This window comes from Schistocerca gregaria, chromosome 2 (genome assembly GCF_023897955.1).
Source record: "Schistocerca gregaria isolate iqSchGreg1 chromosome 2, iqSchGreg1.2, whole genome shotgun sequence".
In the NCBI taxonomy this organism is placed as follows: Eukaryota; Metazoa; Arthropoda; class Insecta; order Orthoptera; family Acrididae; genus Schistocerca; species Schistocerca gregaria.
In genome coordinates, this window is record NC_064921.1 from 41,190,981 (window position 1) to 41,214,388 (window position 23,408).

The 23,408-nt window shown below is 42.8% G+C and overlaps 1 protein-coding gene across 1 annotated transcript in view; it reads left to right on the forward strand.

The window, feature by feature from the left end:
- LOC126336284 (filamin-A) overlaps positions 1 to 23,408 on the forward strand; it is a 1,048,954-nt gene that overhangs the window by 317,391 nt on the left and 708,155 nt on the right. The window contains 1 exon segment of the mRNA XM_049999806.1: positions 15,011 to 15,135. Coding sequence (XP_049855763.1) covers positions 15,011 to 15,135 — 125 coding nt within the window.

A 23,408-nucleotide genomic window follows, 5' to 3' on the forward strand; every position in this document is an offset into this window, starting at 1 on the left:
CCAATATCCTTAACTTCGGATTGTTGCAGAATCCTTGAACTTATTCTCAGTTCGAATATAATAAATTTTCTTCAGCTTGAGAAGCTTATTTCCACGAATCAGCATCGTTTGTGTGAAACTCAGTCTGGGCGTAACGCTGCAAAGCGATGTTAAGTGGAACGAGCGTGAGGACTGTGATAGGGAGAATTTTGCGAAAGTGTGGTTCATCTGCAAGGGAGACTGCATATAGGACGCTGGTGCGACCTACTCTTGAGTACTGTTCGAGTGTTTGGGATCCGTATCAGATCGCATTACAGGAAGACTTGGAAGAAATTCAGAGACGAGCTGATGCATTTGTAACCGGTACGTTTGAACAACACGTAAATATTATGGAGTGCTTTGGGAACTAAAATGGGAAGTCCTGGAAGGAAGGCGACGTTCTTTTCGAAGAACTATATTGGGAAACTTTAGAAAACCGGCATTTGAAACTGATTCTACTGCCACCAGCACACATTGCGCGTAAGAACCACGAACTTAAGATACGAGAAATGAGGGCTCATACGGAGGCGCCATGCACTGATTGCGCGGCCCCTCCCGCCGGAGGTTCGAGTCCTCCCTCGGGCATGGGTGTGTGTGTTGTTCTCAGCATTAGTTTGTATAAGTAGTGTGTAAGTCTACCGACCGATGACCTCAGCAGTTGGGTCCCTTAGGAACTGACACACATTTTTGAACGGGGGTGGATGTTCCCCTCGCTCCATTTGCGAGTGGAATGGGACAAGAAGTCACTAGTAGTGCTCCCCGCCATGCACCGTACTGTGGTTTCGGAGCACATATGTAGTACAAAGACTCAACCACAAAATCAAAACACACCTAAAGAAAAGGAAATCCGAGTGGAGAACACAAACACCACACAACTCCACAAATACTATAGCGGACGCGCAAGTCCAAAACAGTAACACTATACAGACTGGGAGACTCAAACGTTTATAACGGGTGGCAGGGACAAAGAATCCAGTGAAACTTTTTAAGTGCTTTATCTGAAAACTACCTTGAGCAGTTGAACAGAGAACCGACTCGTGGGGATAACATATTAGTCCTTCTGGTGACAAACAGACCCCAACTATTTGAAACAGTTAACGCAGAACAGGGAATCAGCGATCATAAAGCGTTTACTGCATCGATGATTTCAGCCGCAAATAGAAATATTAAAAATGGTAGGAAGATTTTTCTGTTTAGCAAAAGTGACAAAAATCAGATTTCAAAGCACTTGACAGCCCAACACAAACGTTTTGTCCCAAGTACAGATAGTATTGAGGATCAGTGGAGAAAGTTCAAAACCATCGTACAATATGCATTAGATGAGTATGTGCCAAGCAAGATCTGAAGAGATGGAAAAGAGCCACCGTGGTACAACAAACGAGTTAGAAAACTGCTGCAGAAGCAAAGGGAACTTCACAGCAAACATAAACGTAGGCAAAGCCTTACAGACAAACAAAAATTACACGAAGCGAAATGTAGTGTGCGGAGGGCTATGCGAGAGGCGTTCAATGAATCCTAAGTAAAGTTCTATGTACTGACTTGGCAGAAAATCCTAAGAAATTTTGGTCTTATGTCAAAGCGGTACGTGGATCAAAACAAAATGTCCATTCTGTGACCAAAATGGTACTGAAACAGAGGATGACAGACTAAAGGCCGAAATACTAAATGTCCTTCCCCAAAGCTGTTCCACAGAGGAAGACTTTACTGCAGTTCCTTCTCTAGATTGTCCCACAGGTGACAAAGTAGTAGATATCGAAATAGATAACACAGGGATAGAAAAACAATTAAAATCGCTAAAAAGAGGTAAGGCCGCTGGACCTGATGGGATACTAGTTCGATTTTACACGGAGTACGCGAAGGAACTTGCCCCACTTGTTCCACCGGTGTACCGTAGGACTCTAAAAGAGCGTTGCGTTCCAAAGGATTGGAAAAGGGCACAGGTCATCCCCGTTTTCAAGAAGGGCACGTCGAACAGATGTGCAGAACTATAGACCTGTATCTCTAGCGTCGATCAGTTGTAGAATTTTGAAGCACGTATTATGTTCGAGTATAATGACTTTTCTGGAGACTAGAAATCTACTCTGTAGGAATCAGTGTGGGTTTCGAAAAAGACGATCGTGTGAAACCCAGCTTGCGCTATTCGTCCACGAGACCCAGAGGGCCATAGACACGGGTTCCCAGGTAGATGCCGTGTTTCTTGACTTCCGCAAGGCGTTCGATATAGTTCCCCAGAGTCGTTTAATGAACCAAGTAAGAGAATATGGACTATCAGACCAATTGTGTGGTTGGATTGAAGAGTTCCTAGGTAACAGAATGCAGCATGTCATTCTCAGTGGAGAGAAGTCTACCGAAATAAGAGTGATTTCAGGTGTGCCGCAGGGGAGTGTCGTAGGACCGTTGCTATTCACAATATATATAAATGACCTTGTGGATAACATCGGAAGTTAACTGCGGCTTTTTGCGGATGATGCTGTAATATAGCGAGAGGTTTTAGCAATGGAAAATTGTACTGAAATGCAGGAGGATCTGCACCGAATTGACGCATGGTGCAAGGAATGGCAATTGACTCTCAATGTAGACAAGTGTAATGTGCTGCGAATACATAGAAAGAAAGATCTCTTATAATTTAGCTACAATATAGCAGGTCAGCAACTGGAAGCAGTTAATTCCATAAATTATCTCGGAGTAGGCATTAGGGGTGATTTGAAATGGAATGATCATATAAAATTAATCCTCGGTAAAGCAGATGCCAAACTGAGATTCCTTGGAAGAATCCTAAGGAAATGCAATCCGAAAACAAAGGAAGTAGGTTACAGTACACTTGTTCGCCCACTGCTTGAATACTGCTCACGGGTGTGGGATCCGTACCAGATAGGGTTAATAGAAGAGATAGGGAAGATCCAACGGAGAGCAGCGCGCTTCGTTACAGGATCATGTAGTAATCGCGAAAGTGTTACGGAGATGATAGATAAACTCCAGTGGATGACTGCAAGAGAGACGCTCAGTAGCTCGGTACGGGCTTTTGTTGAAGTTTCGAGAACATACCTTCACCGAAGAGTGAAGCGGTATATTGCTCCCTCCTACGTATATCTCGCGAAGAGATCATGAGGATAAAATCAGAGAGATTGGAGCCCACAAAGAGGCATACCTACAATCTTTCTTTCCAGGAACAATAAGAAACTGGAATAGAAGGGAGAACGAGACTGGAATAGAAGGGAGAACCGATAGAAGTACTCAAAGTACCCTCCTCCACACACCGTCTGGTGGCTTGTGCGAGTATGATTGTAGATGTAGATGTTGATGTCGATGATGTCACTAACAGAAAGAAATGGTACACTTCTAACATGCAAACACAAGTAAACAAACGGAGTAGCAAATATAATACAGAAACAGGGTTACACATTACCTACAGGACAAGAAACACACTCTAGTCATATTAACAAACAACAGTAAACAAACCATATAAATACCAGTTAGAATGCCAAGAATGTGAGTGTGTATCTGGGGACGACAGGCAGGAATTTCAAAACTAGGCATAAAGAACATATAAGAAGCTGGAAGTATGAAACTAGCCACTCAACCTTTGCTGAACTATTAAAACATGGACATGAACCATCCCGCCATATCAATATACGCAGTAACTCACTAACAATGTTATTAGCCACTACAACAATAACAATTGGATGCGTGAAACATAACCAGAATAAATAATTAGTAAAACTGCGTCTCTCTCTCTCTCTCTCTTTCTCTCACACAAACACACACACACACACACACACACACACACACACACACACACACACACACACACACACACACACAGTGGAAAGCTAAAGTTAAGTGATGCTGGAAATTGGCTATCTGGAGCATTGGGAGCGAATGAACATAACTCCAAAACCAAACAGATGGACTAGCAACATTGGAAATCGTAAGTAACACCAAGCGATAATTTAACGCTAGAAAAGTCATTTTAAATAACCAAAGTAAGAGAAAAACACGGGACGACGCAATATAGTAACATATTTGTGATTGCTACTTAATAACGTATGTGAAAAAAAAACTGCGTTTCATTTAGTTGCAAACATGGAACATACGTTCATGACTATAGAATGAGTTGTTCTTTGTGTGTAAATGTATATGCAAAAAATAATAAACTTTTTGCACCTGAATATTTGTTTTCTAGCACAATTTGGGACCACTTTATCGAATGATCATGTAAAGTTTTGGTTTAAAATAATTTTGCTTATAAAAGGATAGGTGCATGGCGTGGCGCATGGTCGCCTCAACCGTTCTATTATCGGACAACGACGAGATTTTTAGGACTTTGCACAGCAGCATAAAAGTGATTACTGTACATGTCTTGCTATGGAGAAAATGTGTCAGGATGATGCAATGTTAGTAACGTTCGATTCCTGGAAATATCCGCGACTGAGAGACAAGTTGCATGAAAGTGTGCAGAGCGCGCCGCTGCCGCGGCCTGGTACTTGGGTCACGACCCGAGACTGAGGTCAGCTGCACTGACAAGCGCACTGCGCAGCCCATATGTGTTCATGCTTCAAATGGCTCTGAGCACTATGGGATTTAACAGCTATGGTCATCAGTCCCCTAGAATTTAGAACTACTTAAACCTGAATAACCTAAGGACATCACACACATCCATGCCCGAGGCAGGATTGGAACCTGCGACCGTAGCAGTCGCACGGTTCCGGACTGCGCGCCTAGAACCGCGAGACCACCGCGGCCGGCTATGTGTTCATAGTGGAGGGAGGAGCGCAGCTATGACACGCGCGGCCGTGGGATCCCTCATGGTATGAAGTGTGTATCTGCCCTATGCCTATCACAGTTCTGGGGAATATCTTTGAAGCACAGGTTATCATTTTAATTTTGTGATGTCCTGTGGGTGTGACCTAAAGGGTAACGCCCCTTACGAATTTCCCGAAGAGCGGAAACTTGAAAGGACACATCTTATTCATATTAGGGTAATAAATTCCACTAGCGCAAGTATAACATGATGCCATTGTTTACATTAGAAAGTGTTCGAGTCCATGTTTTGGAGCCGAGACCAAGTGACGTACGCCGTACATTAGTAGATCAATGGACTCATTCATTCAGGGAGGAATGGGCGGTGACCTTCAAAGTGATAGGTCATGTTTGTTGACATGAGGGTGTATTTACATTTCGCGGGGTGCAGTTGCAGTTGTAGCGGCTGTAAAGTACTGTCAAAGTGGTTTGTGCACTGTATTCGAATATTTATATTTAATTTAGTAGTTTTCAACAGTTCATCCAAATATGAGCAGTCTGTTTACATTCCGCAACGTGCAGTTGCCGCTGTAGCGGTTCTTAAATTAAGTTCTGACAAAGTTGCTTGTACACTGTCATACAGATATCAAATTTAGTAGCTTTCAACGATGCCTCTTGCCGTTTGTGCTGAAATAACCGTTTAATAAACTTTTGCAAACCTTCGCCTACTGAGTTTTTTAGAGTTGTCTATGCGTTCAATTCGTTCAGCAAATTTCATGTGGTTGTTTTCAGTTGACGTTTCTTATTGTGTGTTTCCATTCCTTCCGAACTGACTATGCAAATGTAGACGAGATGTGGCTCAAAATTCAAAGATATAGTACCAACAGCAATTGAGAGATTCATACCTCATAAATTGGTAAGAGATGGAACGGATCCCCCGTGGTACACAAAAAAGGTCCGAACGCTGTTGCAGAGCAACGGAAAAAGCATGCGGAGTTCAGAAGAATGCGAAATCCCGAAGATGGGCTAAAATTTACAGACGCGCGAAATTTGGCACGGACTTCGATGCGAGATGCCTTTAATAGGTTCCACAACGAAACATTGTCTCGAAATTTGGTAGAAAATCCGAAGAAATTCTGGTCGTATGCAAAGTACACAAGCGGCAAGACGCAGTCAATACCTTCGCTGCGCAGTGCCGATGGTACTGTTACCGACGACTGTGCCGCTAAAGCTATTGAACGCAGTTTTCCGAAATTCCTTCACCAGGGAAGACGAATGGAATATTCCAGAATTTGAAACACGAACATCTGCTAGCATGAGTTTCTTAGAAGTAGATACCTTAGGGGTTGCGAAGCAACTCAAATCGCTTGATACGGGCAAGTCTTCAGGTCCAGATTGTATACCGATTAGGTTCCTTTCAGATTACGCTGATACTATAGCTCCCTACTTAGCTCTCATATACAACCGCTCGCTCACCGATAGATCTGTACCTACAGATTGGAAAATTGCGCAGGTCGCACCAGTGTTTAAGAAGGGTAGTAGGAGTAATCCATTTAACTACAGACCTATATCATTGACGTCGGTTTGCAGTAGGGTTTTGGAGCATATACTGTATTCAAACATTATGAATCACCTCGAAGGGAACGATCTATTGATACGTAATAAGCATGGCTTCAGAAAACATCGCTCTTGTGCAACGCAGCTAGCTCTTTATTCGCACGAAGTAATGGCCGCTATCGACAGGGGATCTCAAGTTGATTCCGTATTTCTAGATTTCCGGAAAGCTTTTGACACCGTTCCTCACAAGCGACTTCTAATCAAGCTATGGGCCTATGGGGTATCGTCTCAATTTTGCGACTGGATTCGTGATTTCCTGTCAGGAAGGTCGCAGTTCGTAGTAATAGACGGCAAATCATCGAGTAAAACTGAAGTGATATCAGGTGTTCCCCAGGGAAGCGTCCTGGGACCTCTGCTGTTCCTGATGTATATAAATGACCTGGGTGACAATCTGAGCAGTTCTCTTAGATTGTTCGCAGATGATGCTGTAATTTACCGTCTACTAAGGTCATCCGAAGACCAGTATCAGTTGCAAAGCGATTTAGAAAAGATTGCTGTATGGTGTGCCAGGTGGCAGTTGACGCTAAATAACGAAAAGTGTGAGATGATCCACATGAGTTCCAAAAGAAATCCGTTGGAATTCGATTACTCGATAAATAGTACAATTCTCAAGGCTGTCAATTCAATTAAGTACCTGGGTGTTAAAATTACGAACAACTTCAGTTGGAAGGACCACATAGATAATATTGTGGGGAAGGCGAGCCAAAGGTTGCGTTTCATTGGCAGGACACTTGGAAGATGCAACAAGTCCACTAAAGAGACAGCTTACACTACACTCGTTCGTCCTCTGTTAGAATATTGCTGCGCGGTGTGGGATCCTTACCAAGTGGGGATTGACGGAGGACATCGAAAGGGTGCAAAAAAGGGCAGCTCGTTTTGTATTATCACGTAATAGGAGAGAGAGTGTGGCAGATATGATACACAAGTTGGGATGGAAGTCATTCAGCAAAGACGTTTTTCGTCGCGGCGAGACCTTTTTACGAAATTTCAGTCACCAACTTTTTCTTCCGAATGCGAAAATATTTTGTTGAGCCCAACCTACATAGGTAGGAATGATCATCAAAATAAAATAAGAGAAATCAGAGCTCGAACAGAAAGGTTTAGGTGTTCGTTTTTCCCGCGCGCTGTTCGGGAGTGGAATAGTAGAGAGATAGTATGATTGTGGTTCGATGAACCCTCTGCCAAGCACTTAAATGTGAATTGCAGAGTAGTCATGTAGATGTAGATGTAGTGAAATATCTTTGAGTGTTCCAGTGGCTGCTTAAATTTTTGGATTTAGCTAAGAGATTGTGTGAAGTTTTGGTGGTACTGGTAAAAAAATGAAATGTCGTGTGACGAGAGCCTCCCGTCGGGTAGACCGCTCGCCTTGTGCAAGTCTTTCGATTTGGAGCCACTTCGGCGACTTGCGCGTCGATGGGGATGAAATGATGATGATTAGGACAACACAACACCCAGTCCCTGAGCAGAGAAAATCTCCGACCCAGCCGGGAATCGAACCCGGGCCCTTAGAATTGACAGTCTGTCGCGCTGACCATTTTTTCTTTTTTTCATTTTGTTCGTTGTTGATCGTTGTGTTTGGTCGTTGCGGCCGTCATAAGACATCCGTTCAAGTTGATCGTTTATTCCTTGACTCAGTTTTTTTTTTTTTATTACAGAGAGCACGCAGGCCTCTGACCGAACACGCTGAGCTACCGTGCCGGCTGCCACTCAGCTACCGGGGGCGGACGGTGGTATTAGTCGTGGTTTAAAAGTAGAAATAAAAGTTGTTGCTTAGTAAAGAGAGAATTTCTAGACTACTATTTTTTAAATATCTCTCCTGTTGTAATTGAACTTAAGTAATGTAGACATTTAGTTTTTTCAGTAACTCTTAAAAACTTACCATGAGTGAGAAGTGTGGGCTTTGTCGTAGGTTTGTGAGTAGTAGGTTACGATGTGTTATACGATCATAATATTTTCATTGGGGGGAATGCAGTGGTGAAACTAGTGGGCATTCTAGCGAGATCCTATGCTGGGAACGCAGAATCTGTAGCAGAAATAAGCTGATAAAGAAGCAGGAGCCTAAAATCTGTGCCATTCAGGTGCAGTTAGAAGACGCAAAGGAGGAACTAGATGGTGAAGGATGCTGGGGAATGGGAACTGGCAGTCGGGCAGAAGGCAGCTAGGAGGAGGAGATATTCAGACAGTTGTGTTTTGCGTATATGTAATAGATTTGACCAACTGTCAGAGTTGAATGGAGAAGAGCATCTTGTAGCTGTAGGTGTAGGAAAAATGTAGCAGTCCTTAGCAGTTAGGAAGCCTAAGTCAGTTGCAAATTCTATCATAAAGAAGAAGGTTCCGCTTCTAGTTGGTTCCCATGGTAGAGGTGTGGACCAACAGTTGCAAGAAGTTTGGGGAGTGAGTACTAGATCACCTGCATTCTGAAGCCTAGTGCAAGGTTGACTCAGGTGACTGACATCATAGGGGAGTTATGTAGGAATTTTACGAAAGAGGGTGAGGTGGTGATTAAGGGTGAAGCAAGAAACAGTCGTGGTAGGGACAGGGAATGTGATGTAGGTGGTGGCCTGGTAAAGACAGCTACTCAAACTGGTGTCACTAATGTGCACTTGGTGCAACTGTTTCAGCGTCATGATCGGCCTCGTCTCAATACTGCTGTTAGGCCCGTCAACACGGGGCTGGGGAGGGTGCTGAAGGCAGAGGGCGTGGGTCACGTTGCAGTGGTGCCTTTTGAATCTATCAGTAGATCGGGTTTCACTAGGCATGGCCTGCACCTCAATAGGTATGAGGAGGGGAGGCTGGCAAAGCTTATAGGTGGCAGCGTATTGGATGGTGCTGGGATCACTCATGGAAAAATTCCTGTGGTAGTTGGTGTTAGAGCTGCACCTTTTTTGTATTGAAGTCAGCTGATAGGTATACCTGCTTAAAGGAAACCCCTCTAGCAAATGAATCACCTTCAGAGGAAGTCAAGTATCTAAGCAGAGAAGGAATTAATGTATCTCAAAATATGAGAGGTATTAGAGATAAAGTTGGTGAACTGCTTATAGATGTTGACCCTGACATTACTGGTATATCGCAGCAGCACTTAAATAATTTGACAGTTCAGAGGATTTACTTATCGGGGCATAGATTAGCTGGCTGCTTTCCAAGGATTTCTTTGCGGAGTGGGGGAGTGGCCATTGTGTGGGTACGTGGTGAAAGACCCCCAGGAAATTTATTAAAAAACAAAAAATGAAACACCGATCGACCATAAGAAATTAATTATGAATGTGCGGAAAAATGTAAAAAAACAACATCACTCATTTTTCTTGTACATGATTTTGTTTCTCACCCTCTCCTATATACACGTTCTGTTAAGATGTGCTGCTCGGAGTATGACGGGCTACGAGTGTTTTTTATCACATATGTTTCGAAAAAAGAGAAGACTTGCTATCAGTATTAAATATTTTTTATTGAGAAGCAGTGGAACCAAGTGAGGAGAATTTTCTTCATTTATTTGACCCGCAATGTCCGCGAAGTCGACTACTTGCATCTACAATTGAAATGTAAGAGAGGACGTCCGATTACCCTAAATTTGTACAAATCGATCATTTCTAATAACGCAGTTTTATTATCCTTTACACTTTTCATATGTGTGTATTTCTTTTTTACTATTATTATAACACACATTGTACGTAAAAAAAACAGTATTCCCTTTTGAGTCCGTAGACGTATCACGGCACTGCAATGAACAGGTGGTGTCCAGGGGCAGTTGAGTTTAGTGAAACAAAACTTCTAATTGTTGTTGTTTATAGGTCTCCTAATTCTGACTTCAAAGCGTTTCTGCTCAAGCTAAAGAATGAGAGCTTGGTTCACTTTATAGGAAGTACAAAAATTAGTTATATATGGGACTTCAATATTAATTTTGTATATGACTGTGCAAGAAAAAGGATGTTGGTATGTCTCCTAAATTCATATGATCTGATGCAGACCGTGTTTTTCCCAACCAGGGTGAAAGGGAACAGTAGCGCAGCCATAGAGAATATTTTTATTCATTATTCATTTCTAGATGGGTATTCTGTCAGTAAAAGGGTGAATGGCCTTTAAGACCATGATGCTCTAATTTTGACACTAAAGGCTTTTGTACTCAAACAAATGTTTCACATAATTACAAACTATGCAGGAAATCTAATTCAACGGGAGTAGAGTATTTTTTAAATCTCGTTAAGTAACAAGAGAGGCAGGATGTTTATAGTGTCGATAACCTACATGACAAACATAATGCTTCCCTTAACACATTTCTCATGCTGTTTGAAAGTTGCGTTCCATCAGAACATTCTAAACAAGATACTAGCAGTGAAAGGTAGCCTGGGTGGGTGACTTGTGGGATAAGAATATTATGTAGAACAAAGCAGAAATTATATCACAATGTTAGAAGTAGTCACGATCAAGCTACAGTAGTCCATTACAAACCGTACTGTAAGGTGCTTAAAAATGTTATTAGGAATGCAAAGAGTATATGGTACGCAAATAGAATAGCTAATTCACTGGATAAAACTAAAAGCATATGGTCAGTTGTGAAGGAAGTATCTGGTCAGGAGCACAAGATCGCGGTATAAAGTCAGTTCGTAGTAAAACTATTGCTGCTTCTGTTCAGTCAGATGTATGTAAAGTATTTAAGAATCATTTTCTGAGCATTCCTGGTGAATTAAACAAAAACTTAGTTTCTACAGGGAATCATATAACCCTCTTGGAAAATGCCTTTCTGAGATTGATGTCGTAAATACTCCTCTGTGACACAGACAAGGGGGAGATGAGTCAATCACTGTAGAAGAACGACTCTCATGGATATGATGGAGTGCCTAGGAGAATATTAAAGTACTGTGCTGCACTTGTTAGTCCTGTACTTAGCCATATTTGTAATTTTTCCTTTAAGAATGATCAGTTTCCTGAACGACTGAAGTACTCGGTAGTAAAGCCGCTTTTTAAAAAGGAAGAAAGGGATAATGTGGATCTTTTTGGACATGCTTCTACGCCATCAGTGTTTGCTAAAGTCATTCAAAAGGCTGTGTATGTAAGTATAATTGATCATTTTATATCATATAATTTGCCATCAAATGGCTTTAGAGGCGGTTTAACGATTGAAAATGCTATCTTCTCTTATCTCTGTAAGGTACAGGATGGGTTAAATAAAAGGTTCCGGACGCTAGACATCTTTTTTATTTAACTATGGTGTTTGATCGTGTTGATCAGAAAATATTGCTCCAGAAGTTGGACCATTATGGAATACGGGGAGTAGCTCACAATGGGTTCACCTCTTACTTTAACAACAGGCAGCAAAAGGTCATTATTCACAGTGTTCAGAATAGCTGTAATGTGGGGTCTGAGTGGGGTGTGCCACTCCTGTTCCTTATTTATACAAACGATATGCTCTCTAGTGTTACAGGTAATTCTAAAATATTTCTGTTTGCTGATGACACTAGCTTGGTAGTAAAGGATGCTTTGTGCGTCATTGGCATTTTTCAAATGACAAGTTCATAACTTTTAGAAAATAAACTAACGCTAAATCACAGTAAGACTCAGTTTTTACATTTTCTAACACAAAATTCAACAAAACCCGACGTTTCAATTTCACGGAATGAGTATGCGATTACTGAAACTGAACAGTTCAAATTTAGGGTGTTCAGATAGATAGTAAACTGTCGTGGAAAACCCACGTTCAGGATCTTGTTCAAAAACTTAATGCTGTCATTTTTACTATTCGAACGGTATCTGAAGTGAGTGATCATTCGACACGAAAATTAGTCCACTTTGCTTATCTTCATTCGCTTATGTCATGTGGTATTTTATTGTGGGATAACTTTTCTCATTGTCAATGGATATTTTTGGCTCGGGCTGTTCGGGCAATAAGTGGTGTAAGTTCACGAAACTCTTGTCCACCCCCTGATGGCGCTTTCGTTGGTCCGCTAGATGGCGCTGCCATTGGTCAAACAGGTATTAGCTGTGTTTTTTTTTTAAATAAGAACCCCCATTTTTATTACATATTCGTGTAGTACGTAAAGAAATATGAATGTTTTAGTTGGACCACTTTTTTCGCTTTGTGATAGATGCCGCTGTAATAGTCACAAACGTTTACGTACGTGGTACCACGTAACATTCCGCCAGTGCGGACGGTATTTGCTTCGTGTTACATTACCCGTGTTAAAATGGACCGTTTACCGATTGCGGAAAAGGTCGATATCGTGTTGATGTATGGCTATTGTGATCAAAACGCCCTACGGGCGGTTGCTATGTATGCTGCTCGGTATCCTGGAGGACATCATCTAAGTGTCCGGACCGTTCGCCGGATAGTTACGTTATTTAAGGAAACAGGAAGTGTGAAACGTAAACTACGACCTGCAACAAATGATGATGCCTAAGTAGGTGTTTTAGCTGCTGTTGCCGCTAATCCGCACATCAGCAGCAGACAAATTGTGCGAGAATCGGGAATCTCAAAAACGTCGGTGTTGAGAATGCTACAACATCGATTGCACCCGTACCATATTTCTATGCACCAGGAATTGCATGGCGACGACTTTGAACATCGTGTACAGATCTGCCACTGAGCACAAGAGAAATTACGGAACGATGACAGATTTTTTGCACGCGTTCTATTCAGCGACGAAGCGTCATTCACCAACAGCGGTAAATAAACCTGCATAATATGCATTCTTGGGCAACGGAAAATCCACGATGGCTGCGACAAGTTGAACATTAGCGACGTTGCGCGGGTTAATGTATGGTGCGGCATTATGGGAGAAAGGATAATGGGCCCCCATCTTATCGATGGCAATCTCAATGGAGCAATGTATGCTGATTTCCTACGTAACGTTGTACCGATGTTACTGCAAGATGTTTCACTGTATGGCAGAATGGCGATGTTCTTCCAACATGATGGATGTCCGGCACATAGCTCGCGTGCAGTTGAAGCGGTATTGAATAGCATATTTGATGACAGGTGGATTGGTCGTCGAAGCACCATACTATGGCCCGCACGTTCTTTCTGTGGGGAAAGTTGAAGGATATTTGCTATAGTGATCCACCGACAACGCCTGACAACATGCAGCAGTGCATTGTCAACGCATGTGCGAACATTACGGAAGGCGAACTACTCGCTTTAAATGCGAACATTTTAGGTTAGGCTTTACCGTGACTGTTATTGACATTAAATGAAACAACAAGTTTATTGTTACCAGTCACCGTTTTATTTATTTCCACGACGCGTTTCAAACGTTTAAACCTCCATCATCGGGTGGATTTACATTAGTTAGTATGAAATTTGTATGTGTGTTGTGTTATGCTTTTTTGGAGGAAGTTGTGGCATTGCCTAGTGGAGAAACAAGACACTATTTCTGAAACGCGTCGTGGAAATAAATAAAACGGGAACTGCTCGCTGTTGAGAGGAATGTCATTACACGTAGTGCCAAATGCATTGAGGTTGACGGACATCATTTTGAGCATTTATTGCATTAATGTGGTATTTACAGGTAATCGCGCTGTAACAGCATGCGTTCTCAGATATGATAAGTTCACAAAGGTACATGTATCACATTGGAACAACCGAAATAAAATGCTCAAACGTACCTACGTTCTGTATTTTAATTTAAAAAACCTACCTGTTACGAACTGTTCGTCTAAAATTGTTAGCGATATGTTTGTGACTATTACAGCGCCATCTATCACAAAGCGAAAAAAGTGGTCCAACTAAAACATTCGTAATTCTTTACGTACTATACGAATATGTAATAAAAAATGGGGGTTCCTATTTAAAAAAAAAAGACAGTTGATATCAGTTTGACCTATGGCAGCGTCATCTAGCGGGCCAACCATTGCGCCATCTGGTATCCCCCTTCAAGCTAGATAAGTTTCGTTCTTTGTAGTTTTTCGTTTGACGCTTATTTCGTGAGATATTTGGCCCGGTCACGATCAATAATCTGCTTTTGAATCGCACTTACTTAACTCTTGTGCAGAAAGGTGTACAGCATTCTGTTGCATCCGTTTTCAATAAGCTACCACAAGAATTCAAAAATCTTAGCAGTAATCCACGCCCTTACAAATCGAAACCGAAGAGTTTCCTCATGGGTAACTTCTTCTATTCTGTGGAAGAGTTCCTTGAAAAATTAAGGTGATTCATGTTCTGTTGTTACTTGCATTTACTTAAACTTATGGACTGACTTTATTCGGCTTCATAAACATTTTATTTTTATCTGTTATTACTTTTATGTTGTAATTTCGTGTACTGACACGTTCCGTGACCTTGCAGATGTGCTCCTCAATTTCGTCCTGCAGAACTTGACGTGTAAATAAAAATAAAGAAATAAGTAAAATAAATCTGGGTCCCATCTTGCCCACTCACCCAAAACTGTGGTTAACTTTCAGACTGCTATCAGCGTGTCGCAGTCTTGTTTGTTGTTTCCACCACTGCTCCAAAACATTACACTCAACGTGCGGTTTACAATTTACGTATTTCTGTGATTGTTGTATTGATCATCATATGAAGTTTGTTGACAACGTAACATTGCATGTTGTGAAACTACATTATTAAGCATATTATAAGTATATGTCTATTCACTTTTAAGCTTGTACAAAGGAAACATATGTGATACACAATTTTATTTTGCAGGGAATATTGACATCGTAAATGGGAACCTGAAACTGATTCTCGGATTGATATGGTCACTCATCGTCCGCTATCAGATTGGCCGCTCCAAATTCCCACCAAAGAAACTCATGCTGGCTTGGTTGAAGGTATGCTTTTGTAATTTAATAAATAGAAAACTGTACCTAGTAAATATTAACAACTGTCGTAATAGTTTGAACAGGGCTCGACATTTTGTCTGTGATTGTGCACGTATCAAGATATTTGATGTCAGCTGTGTGTTTGAGTTTAGTCAAGTGAGTAAAATTTGTAAGTTTCCATCTAAAAGCAGGTAATGATTTCTACGGTCAGACACCATAGCTTCAATAATTCCAAGAAACATGACATCATACTCATAAAAGTTGTCTGGTTAGAATAAATGTGTAGTAGTGAGCCACCGAAAGAGATCACACACCTGGATCATGAGATTAAACACAGCACTGGTACAGAGCACCTGTCCAATCACATTGTCCAACTTGTACTCAAGTCCAGCACGCGTGCCAGAGATGTTGGGTGACTCTAGGACAGAAGTGTGCAGCACAGAAGAGCGGGAGTGTTAGGCAGTGTCGCACAGGTGCGAGGGAGGGGCTTGGCGCCTGCGTCTGGCAGCGTAACTGACTGATCACGTCGTCATAGGTGCTGGTGTGAAACGTAATCGGACCATGTCTTGCAGAGAAAGATGCTGTACTTGAGGTAGGGGGGAGGTGCTGGAGTGGTCATCTGGTACAGGCGTACCGTGATGTAGGAGGTGTGGTCTGGTCATTCGGTTCTTGAGGATATGCAGAAGCGTAGTCTAGTTCTCGGGGTGGCTGAATTGTTGCATTGTGTGTTGTGGTTGTCCAGTGACGATGGGGAGGTTCTCTGACAGTATCCACGTCGGTTTGATGGTGTTAAGTAGTTTTCTCGTTAGTCAAAATGTCAAAGGTCTGGGCTCGGCACTGGAGCACTTTGTAGGGTCCCAAATAAGGACCCAACATCACCTGGTCACAGTGTTCAGTGTTTAGCGTGGAGGGTCACGATACTGGGGGGACCAGTGTATGGTGAATGCGATTTTTGACGTGTCGTACCATTTGCTGCAGGGAGTGCAGGGAATTCTCCATACATTGCTCTGGCGAGTGGAGCGTGAAGGCCCTCTTCGTATCCAGACGCCACCTCCCCATTGTGCGTGGTCGATGATACAAAGGTGGCGAAGCTAATTTAAAAGGGCTGACTCAAACTGTATGCCTTAGTCAGTCGTAATACTGCCAGGAACACCAGTGCGTGCAATCCATAGTTCGACAAAAGTCCGTGTGATTGTGTCTGCCATATATCGTGGAGAGGGACCACCTCTAGCCAGTAATTCATTCTAACAATGCCAGAGAGAATATAATAAAATCCTTCAGACTCAGGCAGTGGCCCAACGGTGTCAATGTGAATGAAAGGTGCTGTCGGGATGGGATAGTTGCCTAATATAGGTTATGCGTGATGCACAGTTTTGCTTTGTTAGCAGTGTAAAGGGCATCGTGCTTAGAGGCAACAGTCATCTTTTTCCATTAGGTCATACAATATGGTCCACAAACAGTCGTGTTGTTACCTTGGTGCCAGGATGGCTGAGCTTGTCAAGTCTGCCAGATATTTCGCATTGCATGTTGAGGGGAACCAATCGCCGTGGTTTTCTTTTTCTCTGAGAGACATCACAGAGTAATGTGGTAGTTGTTGAAGGCAATGTGTCATTCGATCTGAAGGCTCACATTTCCATCAGTGAGTAGTTAAGTACTGGTGGCATCTTTTGTTTGTTCTTATGAATGTGTTTGTTGTCATTGTGTCGGGAGATTGCAGAAAGAAATCAGAAATAATCGGAAATGATATTATTAGCTCAGTAGATGTGTGTGCTATTTTCTACAGTTTATTAACACAACAGTGATACAAATAATTCTGTCACCAAGCGCCAAGTGGTAGTCGAGCACTTCATGAAAATGCTATAAATGGATAGTGACTATACCACTGTTCAGTAAGTGCAAGTGGAATGTCAAATTATGTTGCAAAACTTCAACTATATTGACATACTAAGCCTAGTGAACTTTGACGTTGAGGTTCCAATATGGCAATCCGATTCTAAGTTCAGACCACAGCCAAGTCGTCATCGAGCAGCAGGTACACCAGTCCAAGACACAAAACAGTCCTCTGCCGTGTAGCACTTCCGAGTTGTGGAGCAGAACATAGCACACAGGGAACTGGCTTGTAGACGTCGGTGGTGGTGTTAAATAAGGCTGCGCATTTAACAGATCCAGCGGCTGGGGTCATCGTATATTCTGGGCAGCCAGTCGTTGTGCGTTCTGGGTGGCCAATCGCTGTGTGTTGAAGTGCAAGTGTGTGAAGGCGGCCTGCCGTGCAGGGAGAAGCGTGTCAGTGATGCATTTCTCAGCTGCAAGTAATGCAGCGTCCCGCGACTCGGAATACTGATTTAGTAGTGGTGGATACCACAGCTCGTTCCCCTTGAGGAAGCGGGGAAGCATCTGCTGCAAATGAGCGCCACATCCATGGGTTCCACCTTTGAGTCCTCAGCATTGTTGGTGTCTTGGGGCACAGGAGCATACGGATGAAAACACCCAGACTAGGGGCGAAGGTTGTATAGTGTGGACATGGGCAGCAGCAGAGCAGGCGGAGCAGGAGGAGCCAGCACCATGTCTTCATCAATGTCAGTTGGTTGGTTGCTCGCACAAGGGTCCCAGGGCAAAACTGGAAAGTGGGCAGTGGTGAAGGTGGCCGTGTCATCAGCATGGTGAGGCTCAAGAGGGTCTGAAGCTGTCGTCCATGGAGAAGGTCTGCTAGACTTTTGTCCCTGATGGACGTGGACCCGTAACTGCTCAAAATAAATAAATAAATAAATAAAAATGTTAGTGATGCATCCGTGGAGTGAACCTGGAAGTATTTCTTCATCTGAGTTCTGAACATGCAGACCATCTTCTCAGCTTATCCTTTAGACTGTGGATGGAAGGGGTGTTAGAATGTGGCGATTGCCGTACTGGGCACAAAACTTCTTACTAACGAATTTTGGACTATTGTCAGTTAGGAGCACTTGCAGCAGACCTTCAATTGCAATAATTTTTTCTAAGGCTGTGATGGCGTTGGTGGTTGATGTGGCAATGCACTGGACAGTGTAAAGAAATGTGGAGTTAGCGTCAACCACTATCAAGAACGTGGTGTTAAGCACTGGCCCAGCAAAGTCAATATTTACCCATACTAAAATGTGACCACAAGGTGGCCAAGAAACAAATAAATGTCGTGGGGCTGCCTGCAGGCTTTGGCAGAATAGTCGTGGTCGAGTGAGTTATATCTCCTGGTTCATGGGTCAGTAAGTGAAACTGCGATCGAGGAGAGTAATTCGGGATACCCCAACCCCCCACCCCCCAGTGACCTCGATGCAATAGTTACCGGACGTGCTGACATAAGGAACGACGTGGGTGTGTCTCATCAGAAATGAAGAGAATTATTCCTTCGATAAAAATGAGTTGATGGCGGGCTTTAAAGAACTGATGCAATGCAACATCCATATGAAACGTCCCCTCAGAACAACTTATACAAGGCTGTGCTTAAACTGACACACAATATTTTTTGCGCAACGCAATCTGACTTTCAGTAATCGCTACAAAGAATGGCCCTGACTAACATTAACCTATACGTTTCACAAATCACTTACCTCACAAAAATCTTGGTTACTCGAACTATTGCAATACAGCGAGCGCCACTACTGCCAGCTAAATAAAAGATTCAAACTACTGAAGGCACTAACTACTGATAGGCATAGTTAGCAAATGAAAGATTTTGATAGAGAACAAACAATGTATTTACCTTAATAGTGTTGAAAAACCATGATATACATAGCAGTTCATGACATCCAGTCTTACAAATTTCAAAACCACCATCTCTCTCCTGGGAGATCGTCGTTCGGGCCATTCGTAAAATATGTGACTGTGGCCATGTTGGAGCAACCCGTTATTAGTGGTTGCATCTGCTACCCATTAGTTGGTAAGGGAACAAGAATGTGCTTCTTCGTGGATGTGGAACTCCGTGAGGTCCCCTGGGAAGATGGGAGATGGCATCTGTGTCGTCATCCTCAGTCGTGTTGCGTACTGGTAGTGCGCCAAAAATAAGGAAATAAGGCCCAGTGCTGGAGGTGGCGAGCAATCCTCTCCAAGATCAACAGTTTATCATGCGTGACGAGATGAAACTTCCTAAGGATTTCAGATTGTGCACGTGTTCCTCCATGTTACAATGTCGCCTCAATATTTAACGCATCCATCAATTTTGGTACTAATTGTTCCATAACCGTTCAAAAAGTGGCGGTCCACTTGCTATACAAAACATTAGGCATTTCAAATGATATAATGCGGCGGCGTGTTACGTGTAAGTAACTCTTGAGATTCTGCATCAAGGGGAAGTTGGAGATACGCATCCGCAAAGTGTGTTTTGGAGGAGAAGTTTCCTCCTTTTAATTTGGACAATAATTCTTTGGGCTTTGGAACAGGATTTGTCTCAATCTCTGATTGGGCGTTTATGGTTACTTTAAAATCGTCGCACAGGGAGGTCTTCCTCCATGGCTTTCGCACTATTACTAATAGAGTAGCCCACTGACTGGACGAAGTAGGTTCTAGAACTCCAGTTAAAGAGTTTACTTTCAAAGTCTCTTAAATCCATGAAATAGCAAAGTCCAGAATTATTGTTTTCATTTTCAGATACTTATCATTATGAGAGATTTTTTTTGTAACTGCACTGACGATATTAGCACTGATTCTTCAAATCCTCCACTATTACAAGTGGTAGTAACAGTGTCACGTGCCTCAGAGTTAAGACATTTTGGTAGTAAAAATATTTTAAGGATAGTCTGTGAAGGAGAAAGCAAAAAAATAGCGTATGCAGTTTATTAAGTTTAGATGTTGGTTACATGAATGTTGTACAGTCTTTCAGAGCTCATCATGAGGAGAGTCATTCACTGCATCTGTTTCCCTCTGTGCCAATACCTTTTGCGAGAATGGCATTGCGTGATGGTGCTCGGTAATGCCTAACTTACTTAAAAGCGAATTAATGCCTTCCGACTTCTTCTCCTTTATTGGATGCCCTAAAGTTTATTTTACTGGTTTTAGTATTGACCAGTTTTTGCTCCTCTTTAACAGTGTGTGAAAGCACATTTTTATGCTAGAAAACGTTGTTTAGCAAGTTACTTTGCCGCGATCTATCTCAATGCTTTCAATGTCTCTTATGTTAAAATCCATTTATGTTTCTTGGAATAACGTTTCCAGTTTCATGAAAACCAGTCTTCCCCTACAATGTATACACGCCAATCACTCTTCAAAATGTTGTGGTACTCTGTAAGCGAAAAGGCTTGCTCTATTTTACGCCACTTTTTCTCCACCCATCCAAAAGCTCGGTCTGTTGGCAAATAGCTGCGCCCCCTCACAGGGAATGTTATATTAATAGTGAGATCGAACAGATAAGCAAGTTTACTAAGCACTGCTAACGTAACAAAATTTGTGTTTTGCGCGCTACAGCCAGTACAAAACAGGTGATTTTCTTTATTTCTGGATTTACAGTACAGAACGAAGACAAATAGTGGAATGGCGCGTTGCAGACCTGTGAACTTGCCCACATAACATCATTTTCAGCCCAGCTGTAAAATGACATCAGTTTTATCTTGTTTTGATTTGGGGCCGTAAAGACAAATAATAGCCAGCCAGATAATACTGCCAGAGCTGGCGATAGTAAAACGCCTTACCAAAAACTGTACAAGGCAGAGGCAGATTTTGCATCACATCACATACAAAACCAGCTGTATTATCACATGTTACAGTTGCATCCATGAACTCATAAAATCTCTCTACATTGTGTTCATGCACACACTACTGTCTTGCGCGCCTCCCCGTCCTGTTCGCACTTCAAACGTTGTTGGCGTTCCTCGCAATAATTGAATATTTCTGTGGATGGTGTTCCGAATCCAAGGTTAAACTCACACGTGAAAAACTTATAATGATGGTGGTACTTGCAGGACAGGGCTCCTTCATTTTCGCTATTAGCTGCAAAGAATAACTTCAACATTTCTCTGACCGATAGGTGGGATGGTAAATACTGTTAGGAGTCTGAAATGAAACAACAAATCCACATCATAACACGGGTAATTTTGTAGTTGTAGGAGTATGTACAACTAATGTATGGCTTATGTAACCAGACTTATTGGTGAAGAGCTGATAAATTTTCTTATCATGGTGATGATGATGATAATAATAACAATAATAATGTATAACGTGTAGACCTGTTGCAAATAACTTACACAACAATTGTTTTTCCTTACATAAAGGTTTCTCTGCAGGACAGCATTCGAAACTAGCGATGTGTTGAGTAATCAGCTTCTTGATGCCATCAGTTTGAACATTAACGCATTTCCCACCCCTACTTTATCCTCTGGAAGAACAGTTTTTAAAATAATACGCAGCAATTGTTGACAACATTTGTAATTCACTCGCAAAATGCTGCAGAAACTTGAACACATCATCTCCATCTTCTCTTTGAACGAAGTGCGAAATGAAATGTGTGTGAAATCTTATGGGACTTAATTGCGAAGGTCATCTGTCCCTAATCTTACACACCACTTAACCTAAATTATCCTAAGGACAAACACACACAGCCATGCCCGAGGGAGGACCCGAACCTCCGCCGGGACCAGCCGCACAGTCCATGACTGCAGCGCCCAAGACCACTCGGCTAATCCCGCGCGGCTAACGAAATACGAAATAGAAACTTCCCGTTTTCGTTCGTTCTGTAGGCAACAAATTAAACCCACATACAGCTTTGCACAAAATACTTTATTTTTCTAACTCGGAAAAGAAAACTAACTGAACGTCCACTGCCCTCGCATGGAGTAAACGAAGCACCACGCATCACTGGTTTCTCCCACGTTCCCACAAAGCAGAGCACCCGGGATAAATGGGTACTTATACTCGACTTGGCTCTCTGCCCTCGTACGGACAACTTGTTGCTGTAAGGATGAGGGAGCCCGTGTGGGCTGTTGCATTGTGGTTCCATGTCCTCTTGCCACGGGTTCTTCTGCCACATCGTGCGCAGTGAATTCCAAACTGTGGTCTTTCTCATCCTGTTGAGTGTCATCATACTCCAGACCCATGCTGGTTTTACCCTCTCTAAGGATACACTAATAGTTTTGTAATTCTATGAGATGTTCATAGTACATTTGTTGCGTCATACTATTCGATAAGGTCCGGTATATGGAGGCTGAGGTGGCGCTCTGACTGAATCTCAGCGGACCGTGACATGCGTACAGTCTGCCAACGCCTTACGTACGAAAAGTGGCCGCTCGGCATGTCTAGATAGCGTAGGTCTTCTCATTCTTACCACATGCTTACGGATTTCACGTATCAATGATGGGAGGTTCGTTGGCATCGGTGATGCGGCGGCGGTTAGGTAATCTACTGAGATTCTCAGTGGTTCCACATACACCAATTCCGCCACTGAGGTATCGATGTCCATCTTGTATGCGGTCCGTAATCAAATGAGAAACGATGGTATTGCTTCTGTCCAGTTTCTCCGATGACACGTGAGAGCTGCCTTCAACGTCCTGTGCCACCTCTGCACCATACCATTGCTCGCTGGATGGTAGCTTATTGTATGCTGGTGCTGGAACCCACATAAATTAGCTAATTCGTTGAGCAGACTAGACTCGAACTGGCGGCCTTGATCTGTTGTGATATGAAGGGGGCACCCAAATAGAGCTAGCCACTGAGAAACAAACGCCTTTTCAACCGTTTCTGCCGCCATGTCAGTGATCGGAATGGCCTCCGCCCATCTCTTGCATCTGTCTACCACTGTTAACAAGTATTTATAGCCATCCGAAACTGGGAGTGGACCCACTAAGTCCAGATGGACATGGGACTAATCTTGCTGGTGATCCTGTGAAATTCCGAATTTCCGCGTGAACGTGTCGTCCTACTATGCAGCGCTGACATTGTAGGCATGCGCGAGTCCATTCCCTGGCGTCCTTTTTAATTGATGGTCAGACGAAACGTGCTGTCACTAACTTGATCGTGGCATTCGCCCCTGGGTGTGGCAGACCATGAACACTTTCAAATACCAGCTTACGAAATTGTTGTGGAATGTATGGGCGCGGCTTCTGTCGTGATTTGTCGCAATATAACTTCTTCCTGGTACGAGTATCGGCTGTAAGTGTAGTCCTGTTGTGTGGTCCGTCAATAACGTCTGTAGATCCAGATCCGCTTCCATGCCCTGAGTTTTTCGTAGTTTATTGTGCGGTGGCCAAGCGGTTCTAGGCGCTTCAGTCCGGAACCACGCGGCTGCTACGGTCGCAGGTTCGAATCCTGCCTCGGGCATGGATGTGTGT